At 52.2% G+C, this 17,546-nt stretch overlaps 1 protein-coding gene across 2 annotated transcripts; it reads right to left on the bottom strand.

Annotated features, from left to right (window-relative positions):
• Positions 1–1,237: 1,237 nt before the first annotated feature.
• On the bottom strand, positions 1,238–2,588 carry SOX3 (SRY-box transcription factor 3). 2 transcript variants are annotated; one of them, XM_059385046.1, is made up of 3 exons: positions 2,297–2,363; positions 1,582–2,230; positions 1,238–1,494 (listed from the first exon to the last, which is right to left on the bottom strand). In XM_059385046.1, exons 1-3 carry the CDS (start codon positions 2,361–2,363, stop codon positions 1,251–1,253), a joined length of 960 nt encoding a protein of 319 aa, XP_059241029.1. In that variant the 3' UTR covers positions 1,238–1,250. The 2 variants fall into 2 exon arrangements, with proteins under 2 accessions (XP_059241029.1, XP_059241027.1); XM_059385044.1 differs by having other exon boundaries at positions 1,238–2,588.
• Positions 2,589–17,546: the final 14,958 nt, after the last annotated feature.

Here is a 17,546-nt window from a genome sequence, read left to right as displayed (position 1 = left end):
ACCATTTATTTTTAATAGGATAATTGAGATTTCCGAAGGGTTTTCGTTTTGTAAATATTTCTGCTCGGCTCAAATGTCTTCCCGCCCCAGTGCACAAAGGTAAACGTGCCCCCTACTCTGGCCGGTTTCCGCGGCCGCCGGCAGCCACTCCCCGCCCCGCGTGGCTGCCGTGGCAGACCCTCCTTCAGCGGGCGCTGCCTGCTATCAACAAGTGCATGGCCGCGGGGTGTTCGGCTCAGCGAGCGGGTGCCGGCTCCCGCACACGCTCCCGGAAGACCAACCGCCTGCTCCTTGGAGTTTCCGTAGCAAGGATCGGGAGCTGGAGTGTTTTGGATGGCCAGGACTCAGAAACCCTCTCGGATCACGCTCGCTGCCCCCACCCCTGCCCCCGCAGGACGGGACCATGGCTCTTAATACCGAGTGATGGTTCCTTCCCCGACCCCGCGGAGAGTTTCAGGCCCGCAAAATTATCAGGACTCCATTACGTTGGTTATAAAATTTATTGATCTCTCATTTAGGAATTAAGAGTAAAACCTTGGAAAACCTGAAACAAAATAGCCCCTTCCCCACCACCCAAACGAAATCCGAATACATTAGCGCGACGAAATATCAAACAGATCACGGCAGAAATCACCAACTCAACAGCCTAAATGCGGACTGGACAGAAGCTGTCCCGCGGCCAGGGGCGGCGAGGCGGGAGACACACGCACACCTGGCTATAAATTAACATTGGCCTGAGCTGCCGCGCCACTCCGCGCGGTCAGCCCCCCAAAAACCCACAAGGAAAACCGATGCAACGCGACGAGGCGAGGAGGCGTTGCCGTTCTCAGGCCAGCCTCCCCGAGAGAGCACGTTTCTCCTATTCACTCACTCCTTGGCTAACAGTAAACTAACGAGACAACATTTTCAAATGCAACAGAAAAACCCAGGAACCCCGGGGGGGGGGGGGGGGGGGGGGGGGGGGGGGGGGCTGCTTTTTCCTCTGCAAACATCACAGCGATTCCCAGCCTACAAAAGGGGAGGGAGGGGCAGCGGCGAGGAGTAGGCGAGCTCTAGAAAGTCCCATTTCCGCTGCTCCGGACTTCTTTTCGCTTTCGTACAAAACCCGACAGCTACAGCAAAACTTTCTGTCCTCCCCATCATCGGTACAAGGCAACAGTCCCAGGCAAGCAAAGCTAAACAACAAGGCGTCCCAACTTGGGGGTGCGGGGCGGGATGGGGGCGGAGGGGCGGCGCGCGCAGGCGGGCGCTCAGATGTGGGTCAGCGGCACCGTGCCGTTGACGGCAGTCCCGGCGCCCTGGTAGTGCTGGTGTACGCTGTGCAGGCGGCCGCCGGGCAGCGGCGAGGCGGCGTCGGCCGCGTCCCCGCCGGGTGGCAGGTACATGCTGATCATGTCGCGCAGGTCGCCGAGGCACGCGCGCTGCGAGTGCGAGGTGATGGCGGGCGGCGGCGAGCTGGGTTCGGTCTTCACCACCGTGCCCATGGGGCCCAGGCTCATGGCGGCGGCGGCGGCGGCCGCGGCGGCGGCGGTGGCGGGCTGCTGCCCGTAGGCGGCGGCCGCGGCGGCGGCGGCCGAGGGCGCCATGCCCCCGTAGCCCGAGGCGGCGGCGGCGGCGGCGGCGGCGTTCATGTAGCTCTGGGCGCCGGGCGGCATCATGGGGCTGTACTGCAGGCCGGCCATGTCGTAGCGGTGCATCTGCGGCAGCGCGGGCGGCGGCGGCGGGCTGCTCATGGTCGCGGGCTGCGCGTAGCCCAGCTGCTCCTGCACCAGCGAGTACGCGCCGTTGGCCCAGCCGTTCACGTGTGTGTACGTGTCCAGGCGCTGGCCCACGCCCACCGGGCTGCTGGCGGCGGCGGCGGCGGCGGCGGCGGCAGCGGCGGCGGCCGCGCCGGGGGGCAGCAGGCCTCCGGGCAGGGAGTACTTGTCCTTCTTGAGCAGCGTCTTGGTCTTGCGGCGCGGCCGGTACTTGTAGTCCGGGTACTCTTTCATGTGTACGGCGCGCAGTCGCTTGGCCTCGTCGATGAACGGCCGCTTCTCGGCGTCGGTCAGCAGTTTCCAGTCGGCGCCCAGGCGCTTGCTGATCTCGGAGTTGTGCATCTTGGGGTTCTCCAGGGCCATCTTGCGCCGCTGCCCGCGGGACCACACCATGAAGGCGTTCATGGGCCGCTTCACGCGGTCCTGGTCGCCGCCCCCGCCCCCGCCACTCGAGCCCCCGCCGCTGCCGCCGCCTGCGTTCGCGCCGCTGCCTGCGTTCGCGCTGCTCTTGCCTGCGCCGCCGGGGGCTGCCGGGCCGCCTGCGCCCGCCGCAGGGGTGGGTGGCCCCACGGGGTTCTTGAGCTCGGTCTCCAGCAGGCTGTACATGGCCGGGGCGGGAAGTAGGTGCGCCAGAGTGGCGGGAGGAGAAGGCGCTCCCGGGGCTGGAGCGGCCACGGTGAAAAGGCCCGGGGACTCCGTCGGAGGGGTGCTCGGGGGCCGGTGGGCCGGCGGGTCAGGCGGGAAGGGCAGGCTTGCCAAAGTGCTCCGCGCCAAGTCGGCAGGAACCCGCAGGCTACTCGCACCTGATGCGTTGTCTCGAGCTGGCCGCATTCGCAGTCTGGCCGGGCGCTCGCCGGGTCCCTTATATACCTGCTCCGATCCCCCGGGGTTGGGACTCGGTCCGCCCCTTGCCACCGGGAGGCCTCGTGATTGACAGGCTCACAGTGATGCGCCCTGGCCAATCATCACGGAGTCCCCGTGCGGCCCCAGTGGAAAAAAAAAAAGTTCGGGGAGCCCTTTCGTTCACCCCCACGCCCCTCTTGGGCCCGGTGACGTGACGGGAGTTATTCAGGAGGCGGGAGTCCCAGAGAGCCGCTCAGAGACCACCAATTAGGGTCTCAAAAAGTTTGAAAGAACGAAACTCGAGGAAGTGACGGAGGGGGGAGGGGGCGCGCGAGCAGGATTGGGGGGGAGGGGGCAGAGGGGCGCCCTCGGGGTTCAGAAAGCAACTTTGCAGCCCCCTCAGGACCGAGCGGTGCCTGGTACCGGGGCCACCCTGCAAAGCATCCAGCCGTCTGCGCGGAGGTCCTCCGACCGCTTCTGCTGCCAGCGATAGGGACACAGGGCATCGCCAGTTACCCAGGCGAGCTTGGGGACTCAGGGCGCAACGGAGGCTCCGAGAAGCCCTCCCTGGAATCGACCGCTGTCCCAGCAGGACCCTCTGCCGGGAAGCCGCGGGCCTGCGCGCCCAGGATGGAGCCGGGATGAGGGACGGGGGCACGGGAGACAGGCTTCAGAACCGCGGAGCGCACTGGGGTTGTGACGCTCTCCGCTGGCTTGAGTGAAGGCGAGCAGTCAGCCGCCTGCTGCCCGGGCCGGGCGGAGGCGCTCACATGCGGTGGTGCGGGGAGTGTGTGGGGGGCGGAGGGGGTGAATCGGCCTCGGCTCTCTCGCTCCAGGCCCCCGCTTAGCGGCCCCTTTTTGTCTCTGCTCTCTGGCCATTTCGGTTTTTCCAGTCCGATGCCCCTGAGGGGGAGGGTCGGGCCCCTTGGAAAATCCGTTTTCATGGCAACACGGAGCCTCTCCAAGTGAAAGAAAAGTTTCTTGGAGGTTGGGGCGGGGGGACGGTGGCCGGAGAGGAGCCGAGGCCGTCCTCGGGGCGGACCGCCGGGCCCCCTCCACTGGCCGCGCACCTGCCGGGACCACTGAGCGCTGCTCTCGCTGCGCAGCCGCGCCGCCTCCCCGGGGAGCAGGCTCTGCTAACGGATTCCGTCCTTCTCCTTTTTTGTTTTACAGCCATCCTGGCCAGAGCCTCGAGACTCGGAGCGGGACATTCACCCGCATGTCATGTTGTCTGCCAAAGACTAGTGTCTCGGGAGCCCAGGCTGCGGGTAGAGGGAACCCCGACATTCGCCTTCGCCAGCCTGAGCGTGTGGCACAGCGTTCGAAAACTCCCGGAGCCGCCCGAGGCGACTGGTGGGAAGGAGTAGCGAGCCAGGCAGAAGTGGCAGAGAGTGAAATACGGCGTCCGCGCAGTGTGGTCCCCTTCCCCCAGCCTCGTGGAAAGATGGGGAATCAAAAGAATAGCGTAAATCCGAAGTGTGAAAAAATACAAAAACCTAGGCTTTTAGCTCCTTAGCGCTAATGCAAAAACCAGGCGATCCTGGGACACCTGCATGCTGGGAGCTCCCCCCACCCTTTCCTGCACGAATTTAAAAGTATACCGTGGTGACTTGGGAGGGAGCTGGCATAGAGCAGACCAGCCCCCTCTGGGGTGGGCAGACCGGTGACACTAGAATCCTGGCTCCCAGCCGGCATCATTTTCTGGAAATTTGGCCTCTCTGAACCAGCCCCTTAAGTTTGGGTTGCACCTGGTCTATGTTCTCTTGCTTTTCTGGCCGGAAGGAAGAAAATGTCTACAGTCAAGGGCTGCAGTCCTTTGAACAAATATGCGATTTAGGGTTTTAAAGTAAACTATCTGGAATGGTTCTGTGTATGGATCTTATGTCTATATGTGTGTGTGTGTGTGTGTGTGTGTGTCCGTGCATGGGTGTGCATACTTAAGCTGGCACAGACTAGAAGACGTGTCTCAGAAAATCGAAAGATTTGGCGATCTCCACCAGCACTTGTTTTCTGGCGGAACTAGCTGACAACGTCCATTTTTCCTAGGCAAACCCACCTTCTCCCAAATAAGTCAATGTGCGGTAACCCTGCCCGCCTGCCGCCTTCTCCAGATGCCCTCTCAGGTTCTCTGGGCCTCTGAGGCTGTTGCTAAGTGAAGCGCGTTTTAGGAAACTACCCAACCGACGCGCGGCCTGGCGTCCAGTAGCCTGACAGATGTCAGGATTCTTTCCAAGTTTTAGGACCCAAGTAAGCCGTTGTGGTGACAGCGCCTGGGCTGCATATTTCCCAAGGCGAAGGATACTGTGCTGGGTCTGTACGCCTCCCCGCAGCAGATTATCTAGGGGACTAGTGACCGCCCCCAGCTGTTTGTCATTTGACTAGCCACTGGCTTAGGTGAGCTCATTTTCACATTTCACACTCTGCCAGTGTTCCACCAGGACAGATAGCATCTCCCACAGCCCTGGATTCCCTCGGAGGCCGCGATTCAAACTGTCTCTGTGCCTGGTGGCTCCGGGGTGGTCTGCACAGCCCTAAGCAGGAGTCAAGGCGAATTTCCTTCAAAACATTTCCGAGGAAACGTCCTCAACCCAAACGAACATCTCTATAGTCGAACAAGGTCATTACAGGCGTGGGCAGGTGCGGGGAAGGCTCCGAAGGAAACCCGTTCTTCTGGCCCACTAGCAGCGCCCGCGCAGACACCAGCTGAGCGGCGCAATCTCAGCTAGGGGTCGGAAGAAGGGTCGAGGCAGGTACAACAGCCCGAGTGGCCTCGATTGGGACAGGGGCTTAGGCGAGGCAAGACAGCCAACGGAGCCAGAACCCGTGTCTCTGACAGGAACTCTGCAACGAGTGAGGGAAGCAAGAGGCACTGCGGGATCCAGGACCAGTTCTTCCCATCCTTTTCCGGAGAAGAGGGAGCGTTCGGCAGCTCTCTAGCCCTTTGGGGCCTCCCGGAACCCGTGGCGGCACACAGAGCCCCGGATGGCGGGCTGGGAACCCGGCCAAGTACCCCCTCCCCATCCCCCCTGCCCTCCCAAGAGAGCTCTGGCTCCCTCCGACTGGGGCTGGGACTGGGGATCCCAAGACTCAGGGCGTGGCAACAGCGCCGTTTGTTGGCTTCGGTTGGAAACTTCACCTAGAGGCGCCCCTTCCCGCCCTCCCGGGCTTCGAGGTCGCCCCAACCCTTCAAGGAGAGGTAGCAGGTTTTGCCGCTGGGCAGAAGTGGTGCTTATCCTAAGAGGGCTGGTTAGCGCAAAGCTCGGGGGACCCGGTCTCTAGCGTGTTGGCCTGGCGGCCCCGGGTGCACAGTGCACTCCCACCCTTGCCTCCTCCGGTTTCCAGCCTTAGCAGAAATCAGGTGTCCGGAGGGCCTCAAACCTGCAAAGTATACTCGAGCAGTTGTTGTGTTGTGCCATAGAGCAACTGGTAGAGCAGTGTAGGAGAGCGGCTATGCCATCGCTCACGGCGGCGGGGGCGGGGGCGGGGGCGGGACGTTGATTCCTTCTCAGCTCATGGGGACCTTTTTCAAGGTATCCAGATCGATTAGGACCCAACTCTCGGAAGAGATGCCCTTTGCGTGCATCTCGGGATGGGTGGGTGTGCATCGGTGCCCGCTCTGGGGGCCGAGGCCTGACAATAGGGTAGAACAATCAATCGCCTTTTTCAAGTGCAGCAGAGCCCAGAGAGCGGTCTGGTTTTGAGTATTAAGTGGGGGAAAACGTATCCCGGCGACCTTCAGAAACGCTTTGCTTTCCAGCCGGAAAAAAAAAAAAAAAAGTTTGCTTATCCAAAGGCAGTAATTCCTCTTTCTTCCTTGAGAACATCCCTGGACCATCTCCTAGCCGAGATCGTGTATTTGGGCCAGACTGAGGGCCTTGGTCAAGAAATCAGAGGCTGGGGACTGTTGCAGAGCCATGTCTTATAAAGCACTCTGGGGAGATGGAAGAGACAGCACCTTCCAGTTCTCCAAGCATTCAGTTGGTTCCTCCTTCCCCAACTTCAGTACTCCTGCTCCCTGCTCAACTGCTTCCAATGAAACACTTGTTCCTACAGGTCTGGGAAGGAACTGAAGATTCCAGGCTGGTGGGTAGGTTGCAAACCATAGCCTAGTTGATGCTCTCTTCTGAAGAGCCGTTTTATTGGGAGCTACCAGAGTTGTGTGGTGACATGGTCCTGGAGGTACCAAAAAGTCTCTTGTGGGCAGTACAACCGTATTGTCTTGCTCTTTGGTGTAATATTTTTTGGGAGGGAGGGTGAACTTTTTAAAAGCCAGTTGCCGAATTTGATTTACTTGGTTAGGTGAGCTTTAATTTATAGACACAGTGGGAATCGCCTTGGCCCACACCTTGGCGCTCAGTTGCAAAGATCCCTTGCACTCCCACCGGGTGTTCAGGAATGACCAGCTTTCTCTTCCCTAGGTGCGGAGCCACTACAAGGAAACTGACAACCTTTGCCTTCAGCGCCCTCTCGCCGACCTAACCACCTGAGCGCTGCCACCTCCCCAGAGGAAGGCAGGCCCTTCCCCGGGAACGGGGTCCCCGCTACCAGAGGGTCTTCCGGGTCACTCACTGCGGTCAATGTCTGCCTTCCCCAACAACCTCCTCTGCCCCCACCCCCTACCCCGCCCACAACCTTCCGCAGGCGCTCAGCTCTTCAAGCAGTAGCCCCGGCCAAGCAGCCTCCTGGAACCCGCGCCCTACCGCCAGGCCTGGCTTCCCACTGGGCCTGGGCCTATCTCCTTTCCCACTTCTTTCCGTGGCTGCGAAGGCAGGGCCCCTCCACAGCAGCGAGGTGGCCTGCCGGAAGCCAGGGCGGGGAAAACCATCTAGAAATCGTTATCAGTACGGAATGTCGTCTGAGTGACTCCACACGCTTATTCGGCCAGCGGGGGGCACGGGGCCCCTGGCAGTGCTCCCTGGAGGCGCTCGCTGGGGAAGGATGCCTGCACCGTCACGAGACCAACAGGCGCAGCGGGTGGCACCAGGCGAGACCACCGGCCCCGACCGCTGGGGGCGCAGGATGATGGCGGGCTGGGGGCAAGGGAGAGCGCTCTGGAGAGCCTTGTACATCTCCAGGCGGCACGCAGCTCTCCTCCCCCCCCTCCCTCTTTTCTCTTTTCCTTCCTTTCTTTTCTCCTTTCTCCTTTTCTTTGGGGTGAGTGGAGAGCTGTGGAACTCGATGCGCGAAATTTCAGTGTTCGCCTCGCTTTCTGGCCGTCATTCCTCTCCCTTTCACTCGCCCTCTGTCGCACACCTACTGTGTGCCGTGCTGTGCGCCAGGAACCGCACGCGACCCGCCCTTAGGAGTCCCTCGGCGGCCACTGACGGCGGCGGGACGAGCCTCCACGGGGTGGTCGTTGCGGTGCGTCCGGCTCGCGGGGGCCACGCGCGTTCCCCGGTGCGCGCGCGCTTTCCGGCGGCCGCGCCGAGCTGCGCCTGCCGAGCGGCGCCCGCAGCGGCGCCCGCGTGCCTGGAGCCCCGGCCCCCGCGCGCCCGGCGCCGCCGTCCGAGTGGCGGGAGTTCGAGGCTCCGGGGCCGCAGCTCGCCACGGAGAGCCGGGCGGAGGACGCGGCCCGGGGACGGCCGGCGTGCGGCTGCTTGTCAGGTATGGAGGTCGCCTGGGCTCAGGCCGACCCGGTCGGGTGCGGGCCGGCGGCCAGACGGGGCGACAGAGCGAGGTCAGTCGGGAGGCCCGGCCGCGCCGGCGTTTTGGCGCTTAGGCCGCGGTCACCCCAATTCCATTTCTCCCGAAAGCGTCGCTGGGTTACGACCTGGAGGCTTTTCTAATGTGATGTTTGTGTAATTAACACCGTCTCCCCTTGTTTCTGAACATATTTCCTCCCCCAGCACAGGCCGGCTTTCACGTGAAAAAGCAACGGGAAGAACGTCCCAATAACCCTTTCTTAATGGGAAAAAACTGCCCCTTTTGTGGAATGGTTTCTTTACAAAGCCAACAACCAACCTTATTTTCTAGGTCCAATGGCTATCCCTTTATGAGTTATATTATTAAAGAAATCCGACACTAATTGTGCCGATTTAACTTGTTAATTAGTTGCAAATAAACTATTCATTAGTGGTAAAATAAAATAAAACCCATGTGCCTAGATATCATTCCACATTCACATATTGTAGTGTCTGCATAGCATAGGCATACTAAATTAAGTTCCTAAAAGGTTTCTCCTCAGGATAAATAATTAAAATATATTCTACTTTAATTGACATTATAGAGGACATAAATGAGCTTTTCCTTTTAGAAAGAAATAGCCATTTCTAAATAAAGCTTGCAGTCTGGAGAATAGAGGCTTCAGCCAAATGAATAGTCATTACTACCTTTTCAACGACGTGGGCCTTTTGATCAGAAAAGAAATTAGCTCTAAAAAACAGACAATGGAAGCCTGCCCTGCAATAGGAAGAAAATTAGACGGCCAAGGCTCTTCACAACACCTATTTCTATAAACCATAGAGCTCCTTGCTTTTCAATTACAGCTGTTCATTTCATATAAGGAAAGGGGAAAAACAGGCCTCTAATGTAAACTCGCTTTCACCATAAAGCTTTGCTCCTGGCACGCAGCCAGACTGCCTACTTACTATTGTTTTTAGTCCTCTCATCAATTAGCTAATACTATATATTTTAAATGACTCTAAGGGTATTCACAGACTCCCTCCCCCTTCCCCACCCAGACAAAACCCAAGCTGGACTCCCATGAAAAGGCTACCATTCGGTGCACAGACACTTAAATGTATAAAGTTTAATGTTTTTATTGTTCCCCAAAGAAAAACCATATTGAAAACCCTGCTTTGTTTTTTCCCCCTATATTTCTTAGTCCATTATTGAAAGACCCAGACGAGGTGAGAACAGGGGAGGGACATAAATGAGCAGCTTTCAGCATTGTTTCTAATTGTTCACAGAGCTAAATCCATCTCCAGATAATTTTTCTGTGCCTTTTAGACATAATTTGGTTTATACATCTTTGTGTTTTAAAAATATGGATTTTTGAAATTTGCTAACCGCATTGGTCTGGTGTCATTAGATATAATTTCATTTAAAACAATTACAAAGTCTTCATCAGTTGGTGAAATTAACTGGCCTGCAAAAAGAAAAAAACTATCTCATTTGTAGGTGTGCTGCAAAATAAAACCTTCAACATACTTGAAGTAATAATATGAGAAAAATATTTGGCAATTAAGACCGGGGAGTCTTAACTAAGCCTTTGGATGCACGTTCTAGAAACATCAAAATAGAGTTACAGGCTGGAAAGCTTTGCTTCTTTTCAAATTAGAGTATTTATCTATCTGACCTTTATAAATCTCTAGGTAATTCCTTGGAGAATTAAGCAATAGTGCAGTCCTATAAGGTTGGCCTGGGAACGTAGTTTGGACTTGCGCTCATGAAAGGACTTTGAATCATTTCTTAAAGTTCAATTAAAGATAATTGATTCATTCACTATGAAATAAAAAATATTTTTACATAACTATAAAATCACTTAAAATAACACAATTAACTATGGACTTATCTCTGAGGGGTGTCATTCCTTTTATCCTTTAAATAACTTAGAGGTAGTCTGCCAATATAGAAAGAAGGAATGGACAAGAGTAGAGACACTATGATGGCTATTCAAAATGTTTCTATAGAGCAATTACAAAAAATTGTTACCAAAATGGTTCTTATGTCCCTGTTTTCAGCATGCGTTCCTTGTTGAGGTTGCTTCCATTTGATGGCTTCCTACCCTAATTGTTTGACATCGAATACACTAGTGTGTTTGCTTTTTGCTATTGAGCATTAACTTTTTTTGCTGCTTTGTTCAAATGGATGTCAGAAGACCTAGCAGAAGCATTCTGCCCGAGAGTACAGACTTGCTACATCCCATTTTCCTTGGCAGCCTGAAGAAGGGACTCTTTCTTGGCAATCAAATCCCTTGATTCTTTCTACCTGTGGGTTCCTACAATAGAGGCTAACGTCTTAACAACAATGCAAGTGTGAGACTGTTCCTCTTATCTATTGCATGTGAATAGTGCCTGTTTTCAGAAAGAATTTTACAGAAGCTGGGGGGAAATTGCCACCTTCAAAAGGTGAGGTTTAGTAGCAGAGGTCAGCAATGTGTGGTTGCATATCAATAACCTGGAAGTTGTCTAGACTGACTGAGAGCTGCAAGAGTATTTCCTTGGGTCTGGTCTGATGTGTTACAGCACTTAGCTTTCATTTCGGAAGGAGAAATCAAGTATGTTGGGGGGAGTACCGTAACTGCCAGCAAAGATACCTGAAGCTTTACCTGCAGCTTTGGAAGGGGACAATATGTTCAGGAGAGGAAGAGAGAGACTTTTCTCAGGGTAGTGACATGAAACAGAGCCTGTCTCTTTATATTCTCTACTCTGGATGGTTTGGGCCAGCTTTTTTTTTTTTTTTTTTTTTTTTTTTTTTTTTTTTTAACTGCAGTGTAATTGACATATAACCTATTAATTTCATGTGTATAGCATAATGATTTGATCTTTGTTTATATTGCAAAATGATCACCACAATAAATCTTGTTAACATCCGTCACCACATCTAGTTACACATATTTTTTTCCTGTGATGAGGACTTTGAAGAACTACTCTTCTTAGTAATTTTCAAATATACAATGCAATATTATTCACTGTAGTGGGCAAGTTTACTAATCCCCCTGAACCTCAGTTTTCTCATCCTAAAGGGGTGCATAGTCTGACCTTTTCACTGGGTTCAGGTGGAGATTCAATGAGATAACACAGTTGAAAGCACCTGGCACTCCTTTTAGCCTAGAGCTAGCTCAATTAAGAGTTGTCTTGTTTTTCAACCTGGCTTTCTTATTTCCTTGAAATGGGACTGGAAATTCCTCTAGTGTGGGGGAGAGGGAACCATGCCACTTTTCTTACCCTTTACATGGCTTTGCACAGATGTTTGTGGAATGAATCATAGTCCTTGAGAAAGTCCTTTTGGAATGAAAAAAATAAAAAAAGAAAGAACTAATTACTCCATGGTTCCAATTCTGCATCATGGTCTCCCACATTTGGCACTCACTTGAGATTGTTCCTGTCAAGGCTCTCTAGAGAGCACTCACTGAGATGATGGGGGATTGGTTTGTGACAGAGGGGCCTCTTGTGTTTAATTCTGAGATAACATAAAATATCCTTTATAATAGAGACATACTTGCGGTTAAAAATATACAATTAGTCTTATATGGTTCTTAAGTCTTTTACTTTGCTTAAAACGTAAGTTGTAATTTTTTTCCAAGCTCATTAGAACTTGCATTCCTTCTATAGATTGCATCAGGAGTTGTGTTGAATTAGGAGAGAAGTCTTGTTCAGATTTCGTGGCTTTTGTATTTTCTCTGAGGTATCAGAAATAGCCCCAGTTGGCCAAGCCAAATTAAAAAAAAAGTAGTACCAATCACCTGCAGAGATTAAAGTCTTATCCTTTTTCACAGTGACTTCTAAAAAAAGTTAGAGAATTATAAAAACTAGTTTTAAATAAGTCAAGTAGAGAGACTTCAGTTCAGATTAAGAATAATTCTGCAATTAGTCCGTGCCATTGCATTTGGAGAAAGAGATCTAGCATGAAGAAGAGTTCTTCATGCTAGATCTTCACTTGGTTGACTCCTAGTAAAATTCTTGCTGAAAGACTAGGTAGGGCTCTGCCAGACAAACAGGCAGCCCGGAGGATTGGTTAGGAGCCCAGAGCTGGGTTTGAATCTGGTCTTGGGCCCTTAATAGAAGTTAAGCTTCTCAGAGCTTCAGTTTCATCCATCATAATAGGAATTGATGATACTTACCCCTTAAGTTGATTGTGGGAAATGAACAAATTATGTAAATAAATACCGAACTCGGTGCTTGGTACATAGTCCTCGTCGCAGCAACCTGATGATGGCCAGATGTCTTAATAAACAGTGACAAATGGCCGAGGAAGAATGAGGAGGGACCCTACATCCACTAGGTTGTTTCCCCAGAGGAGGGCTGGAGGGAGACATCACCAGGTCCCAGGATGTACTAATTAGAAACATTAAAATCGACACAGAATTAGATTCAAGATTAAATAGGTAAACCAATGTGCTGATGTGAGCTTCTCAGACAGTGCACACTGATCTCTCATGGGATGCTTATTTCCTTTCATTCTTAGGAGTTTAAAGAATCCCATATTTCGGGGCACCTGGGTGGCTCAGTGGGTTAAGCCGCTGCCTTCGGCTCAGGTCATGATCTCAGGGTCCTGGGATCGAGTCCCGCATCGGGCTCTCTGCTCGGCAGGGAGCCTGCTTCCTCCTCTCTCTCTCTGCCTGCCTCTCTGCCTACTTGTGATCTCTCTCTGTCAAAAAAAAAAAAAAAGAATCCCATATTTCGCTCATCAGCCCTGCAGGTGGGCCTCACCTTGAAAGTCCTAGCAAAGCGGTCTGATGACACAGCATCCCATTCGCCAGCCGCAACATCTCACTTTCCCCAGTGTTCAAGTTAATCTCTTGATGTATATCATTCACAAGCAAAGGTGGGTTTGCCAAAGGTTCCAGGAAATTGTAATGATGGTGACCATTTATGGAAACCTATGACAGGCTGACACTCTACAATGTCACTGAATGCGACACTGACACTTTGCAGAGGTTATCATGTTTGTTTAAGCCTACCATCTGGCTTAGATTACACACACAGTGGCAAATTTGAAGATGTGATCTGTCTCCAAACGATGGGTTCTTTCCTCTGCACTGACCTAGAAGGGCCTGATTCCTTACTGTGTGATTTTGGACAAAGCCCCTTCCTCTCTCTGGATCTCACTTTCCCCATGAGTGGAACGAGGGGGTTGGATTAGATGCTCCCCCTACTTTTACTCTTTTTTTTTTTTTTTAAAGTAGGTGCTACGCCCAACCTGGGCCTTGAACTCCTGACCCTGAGCTCAAGAGTCACTTGCTCTACCGACTGAGACAGCCAGGCATCTCTGGCAAGATTTTGAAGATTCCGAACATTCTCATATGCTATTTTTATACTAAGTAATCTGAAGTGGTCCTCGATTTTCCTCAGAAATGGCCACTCTCCTGCATGGAGACATCAGCTCGACCACCTCTGGCAGCAAGCAAAAGCTTGTAGAAGTAGAACAAGCTAGGAAGACTAGATTCCAGATTTTTATCTGCAAGAGAAAGCGTTCTGGTCTGCTGTGGGCCGGGGCAGGAGGAAAGCCTCTGGGTTATGGCACATACGGCATGTTCGTATCCCTCTCAGATTCCTATGCTGAAGCTTAATCCCCAATGTGATTGTATTTGGAGGTGGAACCTTTGGGAGGTAATTGGCTTATGAGGATGGAGCCCTCATGGGAATGGGGTTAGTGCCTTCCTAAGAAGAGGCCGGAGAGCTAGCTCGCTCTCTCCCAAGGGCAGGTACAACAACAGGTCAGCAGTCTGCATCCGGGAAGAAGGCTGTCACCAGAACCTGACCGTGCTGGCACCCTGATCTTGGACTTCGCAGCCTCCAGACCCATGAGAAATAGAGGTCTGTCGTTGAAGCCACCCCGTCTATGATACTCTGCTATGGCAGCCTGAGCTGCCTAAGCTTGTACGAGTAGAGGGATCTAAAAGGTGACGTGGAGCAGTCCAGCCTCGCCAGCTGCATACTCTGCATCTTACGTGAGCTTCGGGGGGGGGGGGGGATTTCCGGAGGAGGAAGAATCCCGGATCACATGCCTTCCCCTTTCTTATCTCTTTAGCCTCAACTTTTTTGTCCCACCTCACCTTGCCTCTAATGCACTCTGAGGAATTGCTTCCCGAGTGTTCTTATCAAGTTCTGCTCTTTGCCTCTATCCTTACACATCCGCGGGCTCTACTTAGAGCTCCTTTCCTAAGCAACCTCCCCTCCTCCTTCCATTATACGACTAGATGCTCCCCATTCCTCAAGATTCAGCTCCAGTCCCATGTTCCATAACATCTTTCCCGATTTATTTCCAGCCCCAACACTCCAGGCTGGGTTAGGTGCCTTCCCATGATGCTCCCAGACCACCCACGGGTCCCATTGTTTAATCACCGTCTGTTTATGTGTCCATCTCAGCTGTCACTGAAGTCACTTGAGGGCAGGGAACGTCTTCCTTTCTGGTTTCTTCAGCACTAGCCCAGGGCCAGGTACAAGGGAGACACGTCACCAGTGTATGGCAGTTGGAGGTGATTGGGACCATCCAAGGTAGACAGTGATGTGGGCTTTCTTTCTTTTTCTTGTTCTTTTCTTTTAAAAGATTTTATTTATGTTTTTGAAAGAGAGTGAATGAGAGAGAGAGCTTGAGAGGGGGTAGGGTCAGAGGCAGAAGCAGGCTCCCTCCTAGGCAAGGAGCCTGATGCTGGACTGGATCCTGGGACTCCAGGATCATGACCTGAGCCAAAGGCAGTTGCTTAACCAACTGAGCCACCCAGGTGCCCCTGACAAGGGTTTTCATAGTGCCAAGTAACATCTGGATCCTGCCCTCAAGGAATTCTCAGCTCAGTAAAAAGTAGCTGGTCATCCAGGAGGCAGATCTGGCATTGCTTGGGGGGCTAGGAAAGCATGTGGCGTGAAGACATATTCAGGAATAAAACACTGATTGGCCATGAATTTCCTGCTAATATTTTTCTCCCACACCTGTATGCATCGGGTGCCCTGGCCATCCGACTGATTTTATCCATGGAGGTGGTGGGGAAGGGGTAGGGGTCTCATGTGGTTGTACGTTCCATGTTCCCTTTGCTGAACTGTGTGCCTTGGCATAGGCCTGTATGCCTGGGCAGGAAGAAGTTCCTTCCTTCGTTACAAAGGCATTCTGTGCTCACCAAGCAGGACGCCTAAGCAGCTGCTGCTGCTGCTTTTTTTTTTTTTTTTTTTTTTTAGATTTTATTTATTTATTTGATAGACCGCGATCACAAGGAGGCAGAAAGGCAGGCAGAGAGAGAGAAAGGGAAGCAGGCTCCCCGCTGAGCAGAGAGCCCAATGCGGGGCTCGATCCCTGGACCCTGGCATCATGACCTGAGCTGAAGGCAGAGACCTCAATGCACTGAGCCACCCCAGGCATCCCAACCTAAGCAGCTTCTTGCATCTAACCAAGGAGGTGCCTTTTTCTAATTTGCGCAGTGGAGTCCTATGGTATAATTGGTGGCCCTGATGTTTTGGGTCTCAGAATGAATAGAACAGTGGACGCTAGTGTGCGTTAGAATTTCTTTTTTTTTTTTTTTTTTTTTTTTTTTTTTTTTTTTTTGCGTTAGAATTTCTTAAACCTGGTGCTGTTGTCCTGAGTCTGCCCTCAAAGTTCCAGCCCTACAGATGGATGTAAGCGTAGTCTTGGGGAATGTAGAGGAGAGGTGTTCACTCTGTGCGGATAACAGCAGGGATGTCAAAACTGGAGACAAGAACTAGGAAGAGTGTCCACAGTAATCCCCACAGGCTCGGGCATTTCTCTCCTCAAACTTCACATTAGTGCTGAGAGTTAGGAGCAGGCCCTGATTAAATAGGAGTGAGGATATTTGAAGTTCAAGTTCTACTTAATATGTCATGTAAATCATATGATTCTCAGCTTTCAAATCTGTAGAGCTCTGTGTGTGTGTGTGTGTGTGTGTGTGTGTGTGTGGCATCCCTTAGCTTGAATACTATGGCCTCCCATGGTAGAGAATCGCATTGGACAAATGCTTCTCAGTTTGTTGTAAGCCTTTGATCAATCTTCAGAATCTTTGAATGATTGTTTTTGCTAATTTTGACTAGTTTCATAGATGCCTCTCCAGAAGACGGACTTCTCCTAGCCATCCCTGAAGTTGCTAAATCTCTGAAGAGTTTTTGGCAGGGGAGTGACATGGTTAGATTTGTGGATCAGAAAGCTCCTTCTGGCTGCTGAGTTTAACATCCCCTCCCTCTGCCCTGAGCTGCAGCAGTTATGATAATGCATGTGAAAACTCCTGGAGTTTTTTACCAAGCACATTGGTAGGTCATTTTGGTTGGGAAATTATTTCTTATCAGCCCAGGCGTGACCTTGGGGGAAATCACTTCCTGTCCCTGGGTCTCAGTTTCTCCAACTGTAAAATGTAGGTGATCTATCTGTTTTGTTTGTTAGTTTGTTCATTTCTTGGTTCATTGTGATCTTGGTTCCCCTCTTTCTCTTGGTGACCCTCAGCCCAGATAACCTGAGTTCTCCTTCAGTCTGTCTCGTTAGAGCTTTTCTGTCTTTCACCTGACATAATTTCCATTTGATTTTGGGATTTCAATTAAGTTTTTAAAATAAATGGTATTCTCTGAAAAGAGGTGGTTATAGTGGGTGGCCTCCAGGAGGAACTCTGTAAATGAGAAAGCAGACCCCATTTTAACAGGCTTTGTGGTTGCCTTTTGTCCTCGTTTTAGTAAGTTAGCCCTTACTTTTGAGGAGCTGTGCTCAAGGTTCATGTAGAGATTAGGTGTATTATCTGACATCATAAACTTTCATGTTGGTAGGAAAGGAAATAATTGACTGCTCAGCCATTTACAGTTCTATTAAGTCAAGAAGCTCTGCCCATGCTAGTTTTGTTAAATGCTCATCTTTAAAGTCAGCTACTTTGCCTTGGACAGTGTGGGAAAGCCAGAAGCTGCTCTCCAGGAGCAGCTTAGAAGTCTGTTAGAAGACTGTTAGAAGAGTAACCAAAAGCCAGCCTCTCCTGAGGGCATTCCCAAAGGTGTCAGGTGCCCTTGGAGTGGAGGGGACAGAGGCAGCAAGCTGTTTTGTCTGGGGTGTTTTGGAAAGGACTCTTGGAGGGGGTGGGCTTTGAATTGTAAGGCATGCCTTGAAAGGCACAGAAGTCAAGGATCCCTGTCGAAGCAGCACCTAGCATACAGGCTCCCGGCTGGGATCGTGTCAGGCACGTTGGGGACCTGGGAAGAGCACTGCGGCTCGGAGCCAAAAGGTGCCTCCGTGTGAGGTGGGAGTTGGGGCTCAACTGTGGAGGACACGGAAGGCCAAACTGAGGACTTCGGCTTTATTCTC

The sequence above is a fragment of the Mustela nigripes genome, chromosome X, assembly GCF_022355385.1.
Source record: "Mustela nigripes isolate SB6536 chromosome X, MUSNIG.SB6536, whole genome shotgun sequence".
NCBI classification, from domain to species: Eukaryota; Metazoa; Chordata; class Mammalia; order Carnivora; family Mustelidae; genus Mustela; species Mustela nigripes.
This window is presented reverse-complemented; position numbering and strand designations above follow the sequence as displayed.